Source organism: Nymphaea colorata, chromosome 3 (genome assembly GCF_008831285.2).
Source record: "Nymphaea colorata isolate Beijing-Zhang1983 chromosome 3, ASM883128v2, whole genome shotgun sequence".
Taxonomy (NCBI): Eukaryota; Viridiplantae; Streptophyta; class Magnoliopsida; order Nymphaeales; family Nymphaeaceae; genus Nymphaea; species Nymphaea colorata.
In genome coordinates this window covers 308,473-316,503 of record NC_045140.1, presented here as the reverse complement: position 1 = coordinate 316,503, position 8,031 = coordinate 308,473, and the positions used below count along the sequence as shown (strand labels likewise).

Here is an 8,031-nt window from a genome sequence, read left to right as displayed (position 1 = left end):
AACAATGACAAACACAATGCTTGAGTAAACTAGAAATAAGCTATAACTTTGGAGACATGATAATATAGCCTTGAAGGTTTTACACCAAGGTTTCTCCTAAATAAACATTTAAAAAGGAGTCTGTTGACCGCTAATCTAGACCACCTGTGTTTGCACATAATCAGTTCAACCATATTGGCAAATTCGTTGGGCTGACTCAGGAATCACACGAGTCAGCTTGGATTGCCTATAAATCCGACCACCCGTTAAGGTTTGATCCAGCTCGCCCCTAATTTGACTTGACTCACCCGGAATCGTGATTCGGCTGTAGTAAAAATACATTATAGTTATTTTTGAATAGTCGACGGAATCGACCAATCAAGTCTGACCGAATGACCCGAGCATCTGCTGATCGAGTCAGTCACGGATTTGCTTGCCAAGCATGGTTTCAGCTACCGAGAATTTGGAGTAAGGAGACGTAAATTATCGGCGAATTCCGAAGGACGGGACAGAGAGAGAGAGGGAGGCCGGAGGTAGACCGAAAGGCAGTGCTCGGGACGTGCGTGGGGCGAAAATGCTGAGAACTCGGCTTCTCTTCTTCACGCTTGGATTTGCGACCACCGGCGCCGCAATTTCCCATTTTGTTTGGAGAGATTTGTGGGCCGCCCATCATTCTACTTCTTCTCAGGTATGAATGTAGTCAGAAGGAGGAAAGAAAGTATAAAACCAATCTTCTTACCTTGGATTTTTGTTATCCTTTTCAAGATTCTGATTCCCTTCCTCTTCGTATTTTTCAGGTGAAAGATAAATTTGGCTTCCTAGATTCCAGAGTGTCGAATCTCGAAGCCATGCTATCTCAAACTCCGCAGACGGTGCAGGTTTTTATTCCTCCCCCTTCATTTTGTTCTCTTTTCCCTCTTCTGGTGTTCCATATCGATGTCTATGGAGGATTCTAACTTATCCCTTCCACTGTCCTTTCTTGATCTCACGCTATTGAGGCCGATCAATAGAATAAACTGGGTCGATCTACACTTTCCCCCAAAGCAGACCATTTACCCTAATTTGTCCTGTCTGTTCAGACAGCAAATGCTACTGGGGTACCTCCTAAATGTTCTACTTGATTCGTAAGTTATAATAAAACGTTGGCCCGAAGGTGGTGGTCGATAGCAAGAAAATCTTCTTGGGCCAAATGCTTTCCAAAGCCGAGGTCTAGGATGACTTCCTTTCCTGTCCAAGTGGCTCTTTCTGCCCCTGTCCCCTGCTTGGTAGGGTGGTGTAGGAAGTGCCGGGTGTCCATCGTTTGATAGTGAAAACAGGCATGACAATGTCGAATCTTAGGCCACTCAAGGTTAATCGAACCTTATATTTAATGAAACCTCATTCTGACAAGAGCCAGCTAGCTGATTTGAGATGCTCTTTACCCCATTTGCATTCTCTGTGATTGACATGATTTTTTCCTTCAATGTCTGAAATTCCTGCTTGAGGCAAAAATTCTCTCCTCTGGCATTTGAGTGCATGTCTGAGTCAGCTTTTACTCCGTAATTCTGCATCTAAACAATCATCAGGCATCGAGAACAACACCTCTTGTTTGACAAAGTGTAGGTGACGTACATGACCAATGCTTAATCTACCTTCATCCAAGATACTCAAGATTTCACAAAATTTTTGTTGAAATGATGCCGTTTTCATTTTCTTTTCCTCTGAAATAAATTGTGGTGGGGCTGGGATTGATCCATCCAGATGCCCAGGGAGATATTGGCTCCTTATGTAAGGAGGAATGCATTTTTCTAGGTCAAAGGATTTAGTGATTGAGCATTTCAGAAAAGAAGCTGACTTGGGAAATTGGAGCACAGTTCAGAAGAAGATGAGTAATCCATTTTTTCGTGGAGAAAGTATTTGGTCTGACAATTCAGATTTCAGGAAATGTCAGAATCTGAATTCTCAGATCCCAGAATGTAAGGAACTTTCATGTTTTTAGCCTGCTGAACCAAGGACTGAATTTTTGGATTGAAAGTCTGAAAATTTTGGATTTCAGATTTCAGAAAGTCTCAGAACATGAAAGCTTTCAGGTTTCAGGATATAAGAGAAGTTTCAGGTTTCAAAATAATTCCATGTTACAGATTTCAGTCTGCTGAGGCAATAAAAGTCAGAGCAGTTGCTGCAGTGCCTCAGTTGCAGGTCGTCTTTTTTTTTTTTCTCTCTCTTTTAAAAGGAATCAAAACCCTGATTAAGATGATGTAGGTTTGTTTTCGGACCATATAGTGGATCAACAGCTTCAATGATACAATCTGAATTTTACACTACATAAAATGTTCTTGAACGGCTGGCTTTCAAAGTTATAAAACAGTGGCTAAGATCCCTTCTGTGAAACTGGAATCAAAAGCTGACCAATTGTCAGGCGTGAAATCAACAGGTAAACAAAGACAATATATTGATAAGATTCAGATATTGTATAGGAGTGAAACAAAGAAGCGGTCTGAGACACTTTAGGCCTTAGGGTTTTCAACAACAGACAATGACAGACCAAAAGAATAATGAAGTGAAGAAAGAAGACCTTTATGAAGAGAAATTTTTTTTCTTCATTTGGAGACAACCTCAGAACTCTTTAGGCATAACCTTTTGGAAGAAATCAGAGACTTCTGATCCTGCTCTGATACCGTGAAATTTTTGCTGCAATCCAGCCGTTTAATAAATATCTGCAGAAGCACAAAAACCAACTCAAAGTGGACTGGCGATGACCTAATTCCATTCGCTATAAAAGGTTATACAATGTTTGATGAAACGAATCAATACAAGGTACAACATTATGGACGTGGACATGCTAGATCAAGCATCTCTTAACACATTCTGACATCAGCATCTCTTAACACATTCTGACATGGATGTGTCTTGTAGAGTTTAGTGTTTTTTGCATAATTGATATTCAATGCTGATGAGCCTTCATATTCGTTGATAGCTTGAAATATACTTCACACTGTTCTGCTTATTTTGTATTAAGGGGCTTTGCCATGGTTGAGCCACTACTCTTTGCATATGGTTGTAGTATTCACTTTTTCTCGGTATAGACGAAATGCATCAACTTGTTTAATTTGATCTACTTTTTAAGTGTGTCAAATTTATCTTTCATCTTAAGCTGTTTCTTGCATCTGTTAGTCTTTGTTTATCTTTATCTTTATGTAGCAACTGAGACTCTACTTTGTGAAGAGTACTCACATGTCTAATCTTGCTTGGAGGATGTGTTGGGCCATGAGTTTGTCTTCTTGACTGGTTGTTTTTTATGGCAGGATGACGGGTAGGAGAGAAGTGTGTAGACACCATCCTATTTTTGTCTTCTAGACGTCTACCTTTGAATTTCCGATCTCAGTTGTGTTATTTCCACATGATGTATTCTGGTTAGTGGTTACCTATTGCAAGAGTACCTCTTATCTATGCCAACATCTTGCCTCTTCGAGTGTTAGGATGTGTGACGATGTGACTTCAAGGCAAGCAGTTACGTACTTCATATTATGGCATCGTACATCCTGTGCAATGCTTCTGGAAAAGCACATGCCAAGTATGGGTTAGCAATCCATTTGCTTCCTGCTTGCTGTGCACCATCTATAATCTCTTTTTTTTTAAGGTAATTCTTTTGCATGTATCTGATGACTGGTTAAAACTTTCATCTGTGGAATGTTGTACCCCTCAACTTATGGTAAAGCAACAAGCAGTTTCCTGTTTGATAATCCATCTTTCATATGTTCTTTCTATTTTGAGTATGATTCATTCTGTATAAAAAGTACAGTAATGTATTTGGCCTTGACAGTTTCGTCCTCTCACAGAAGAGCTTATGCAACTTCTCTAGTCTTGACCTTTAGTTGATCCAGGCTTGTTATCCGTATGGCTTTTATGTCACGACTGACTTCCAAGAAATCCCATGATCCAGCTGGGGCTTCAAGATTCAAAATTCTACCAGTTCAGAGCTACCTGGATGCACATAACTCGAATTTTTATGGTGTTCTTATACCATCTGCAACTTGGACTGAGTCTGCAAAACTCTGCTTGCCTGCAGTGTGGTGTGGCATGACCAACCCTGTGAAACTTATCTTTTACTTGACAAGCTTTTGAGCAACCGTGAATTGGATGGTGCCCCCATTGATGACCACACAACACATTGAATTTTTGCACTAGAAACGTCCATCTGGGAGTATTTCAGAGAAAGCGTCATTTATAAAAAAACGATTGCTAGGCTTTCTATGCCTGGGAAAGCATTGATAAGATCTTAAGTTGAGTTGGCATATGCTTCAATGGCAGTTAAGCTTATTCTAAAGATCTACTTGACAGCTTTCTGCAATTGTTGTAATCACTTGCTACCACTTCAAAATGCACAGGCGTTTTGGATGACACCTTTCTTTGTGCTCATGATGTATTAAGTGCATCTAACAGCCCAAGATTCTCACCAAAAGTTTATATAAGTCAAAAGTAATCTTCCACTAACCTTCTTCAAGAAATGGTAATAACTATTTATAACTCTATCTTAAATAATTATTAATTAGGCAAATAAGTCCAACGTTATGTAAGTTTAGAAAGGAAGAGCAATTTTTACAATTTTATTGGAGAATCACTAGCAATGAAGACCAATATCCACTTACATCATCCATGGTCCTACCTTCACTTGGAAAATAGTTTACATATTTGCTTCAAGTTTATTCTTAGTGATTTGAATAGAGGATTTTTAAAAACTGAATTAGATTTTAAACATATATTAGCATTTGCCTTTTTGGTAAATGTTTAAGAGCTAAACTTATAAAAGTCAAATACTAGTGTTTCTTTTTAGAAATAACTAACTAAACAAGTTACGCTTTTGAGACTTTTTCATGCTTTTCCCCCCTTTGAAATTCATCCACCAACTTTAAAGGATACAAAGATGGTTGTAGAGAGAAAAGGGGTAAAGGAGACGACGAAAAAATCTAAAAAGGGGTTGAATTCATTTTTTCTTTACGCTTTATTAACTAAGTTAAATAACTAATTTTTTTTTTTTTAACTTCAAAATATAGAGTCCGTTTGAGAAAATATCCACTGTTCATTTACAAATAAAATTCAAAATTTTCAAATCCATTCCTGTTCAACAAACAAGGGATGAAAAATCTAGCAATTGAGGCTGATTCCTGGAACATCTCTGCAAAAGGCTTTCAGAGCAACCCTCTCCAATGGGTATCGAGTCAGGCCGATACCCGGCCGGCCCAATACCCAAGCTTATTTGCCACCCACCCCACAACATAACCAAGAACAAGGCTACCATTAACTTGAATGTTAAAACAGATCTTCGGGCAGCAGCGAGTTTTGTAACCAAATACGATTCATTGTGAGTGCTCATGGATAATGAAACAAAGTCTAGAAAAAGTTCTTGTGGATCCCTAACTCAAAATTTCCAACCTAATTTACTTGTGCTTTGCACTTTCCCTCAACATGATCTGATATTTTAATAATCACGCATCCAAGAGCAAGCGGAATTGTGTATCAAATGGATTAGTTCCAATGGTACTTGCTTGGGAGGTAGGCTCCCACCTCCATTGATAAAAATAATATATACAGCAATAAATTGGACGCATTGCACCAACGACCCACAACAAGCAAAAACCAAAAGACCAGCTACCAGAACAAAAACAGCAGGAACATAAGACAGGATGCACTGCCAATCATTTAGGTTTTTTGAGGCACATGTGGTATTCTAATACTGGCATTAAATGCCGGGTTTTAGGATGGATGTGGTATTTTAATAAATACCAAGCCTGGCAGCCCCTATGTCTATAGGACGTGAAATTGGAATGAAGCAGAAAAAGGGAAAAAAAATAAGAAAAAAAAAAAGCAAAAAGAAGACGAGTAAATGAAGTAAAACAAGAAAAGAAGAAAGAAAAGGAGAAGACTGAAAAGTAAAAAGAGGGAAAACAAAAAAGAACAGAAAAGAATAATGAAGAACATAATTCATTAGAAATTGTTAATAACATAATTCATTAGAACAAACTGCATAAGCGACAAAACATAAGGATTCAAGTTCGGGCTTGAATACCTGAAGCACATAAAGTCCAAGATTATGAGATGCAACGAAATGGGTCCAGTTGCTGGTTTCAAGGCAAATTATGGTTGAACATAAAGTTAACTGACTGCCTATTTGGTTAACAAAGACAACTTATGGGCTACCCCTACGATATCTTTCTAAAATCAGTATTCAGGAGTTAATTTAGACGAAATGAATTGTGAACAATTCATGGCCCTCACATTGATCAATGGTAAATTGTAATGCAGTCTTAAAACACAAAACTACGAACAATCAAACTCTTTGCGTTGTAGATACGTGCCACACACTTTTCCTTTTCAAAGTTGCGCTTGAATTTAAAAGCAACTATGGTACAAGAATGCAACATAACATTTCCACCAAATCAATGCACCATCTAGAAAATGGAAAAATGCATACGTAATTTACTTTCCCTTGACCTATACTTAAAAATTGCAAAGCAAAAGATTTCTTAATAAAATAGTAAAAATTAAGCAGACATTTTAATATACAGAAAACACTTTGTCGTTCTAAACACAGATCATGAATTGAAAAAGTTAAACATAAATACAACTGAACTGACTGGATTATAGTTCCTGACAGTTGATTGAACAGTGGTTTAGCAGATATCAACTAAACGTGGTTGATATTCAAGACCCGCATACAACGGTGTAAAGATGCATAACGTGATCCATATTGGCCGGATTCAAGGTTAAATTCTTAATGTAAAGAATAACAAACTTAATTTTTAAACATTACAAATTCAGCCAAAAAAAAAAAACACACATGGAAATAAAAAAACTTAAAACTAGGGGATGAACATGAAATGCATAAACATAAAAATAACAAGTAAATGCTGCCCATGCTACCTACAAAAATGCTTGTTCTATTAGAAAATTAGAAATGACAAGTTACATCACTCTCAACGCTTAGAAGTCATTGAAACAAGTAAGTTTTGGATAGGCATCACATACTCCTTGGAATCCTTAAATAACTTAATCATCATAAAATTGGAACTTCTAGAAAATCTTTGACAACAATAGACTCTTGTGCACCTTGGAAGTTGTGTGTTCATTTAGATGAAGTCCAGCTTAACGTTCAACCTTCAGAAGTTTTAATAACATCAAGTGAATTTCACCTTTTGGCGGATGGCAGATGAACATCATAGACCTCAACAAGACTATTTTATAGGTAACTGACAAACAACTTTAAAAGAAGGGCTTGAATTGTTCTTGGTTATCAAGCATTCTTTATGAATGATTTAACGATCGATTTTCAACATTTACGATGAATTGGGTTTGGATTCATGTATAGCTTTCCAGTTATTATTATAATTTTCCAATAAAAGGTAAGGACTGTTGGGCGCCATCACTAGGTTCAACTTCAGGTTTATTAAAAAACAATAATTATAAAATTTCCCACACCACAAAAAAGCTGGCGATTTTTTAAATCATATCTGAACCTCTTAATATTACTAAAAACATACCTAAGTGTTTCAAATAATAAAAAAGTCCGCAACATCATATGTTTGTTAGAATAATTGTTAAATCAGTAAAACAATACATGTTTGCCTTATAAAAATTTTCTGAAAAAGAAATAACTTTGCGTGTATATATAAGTCTTCAATAGATAATTTGCTAGAACTAACAAGGAAAAAAGTCATTCACCCAACACGTTATAATAAACAAATTAACTAAATTGAGTATAGTTGATCTTCTGATACTGTGACATAATTGGTTATATTCGAAGAAATACAAAGGAGTGAACTTAAAAATCGTTATACTTGAGAATATTTTAGTTTTTTATCACCCTTGCACAAAGTTTGTGTTAGCCTAACCTTGATTGGCAAAAGATTTTTTTGTTGAACCAAACAGAACATAGGTGTATCTCTGAAAGCAAAGGCAAAAGAAATAACTTTGCGTGTATATATAAGTCTTCAATAGATAATTTGCTAGAACTAACAAAGAAAAAAGTCATTCACCCAACACGTTATATTAAACAAATTAACTAAATTGAGTATA

At 36.7% G+C, this 8,031-nt stretch overlaps 1 protein-coding gene across 1 annotated transcript; it reads left to right on the top strand.

Moving 5' to 3' along the window:
• The first annotated feature begins 362 nt into the window (after positions 1-362).
• LOC116249787 (uncharacterized) lies at positions 363-3,701 on the top strand. Its single transcript, XM_031623051.2, has 3 exons — positions 363-667; positions 777-857; positions 3,264-3,701. The coding sequence occupies exons 1-3, from the start codon at positions 554-556 to the stop codon at positions 3,273-3,275; spliced, it is 207 nt and encodes a 68-aa protein (XP_031478911.1). The 5' UTR covers positions 363-553; the 3' UTR covers positions 3,276-3,701.
• Positions 3,702-8,031: the final 4,330 nt, after the last annotated feature.

Excerpts from the sequence above, each read along its gene's own strand:
- LOC116249787 (XM_031623051.2), top strand. The coding sequence starts at position 554 with ATGCTGAGAACTCGGCTTCTCTTCTTCACGCTTGGATTTGCGACCACC. Across the intron at positions 668-776 it reads ATCATTCTACTTCTTCTCAG|GTGAAAGATAAATTTGGCTT; the intron begins GTATGAATGTAG and ends CGTATTTTTCAG.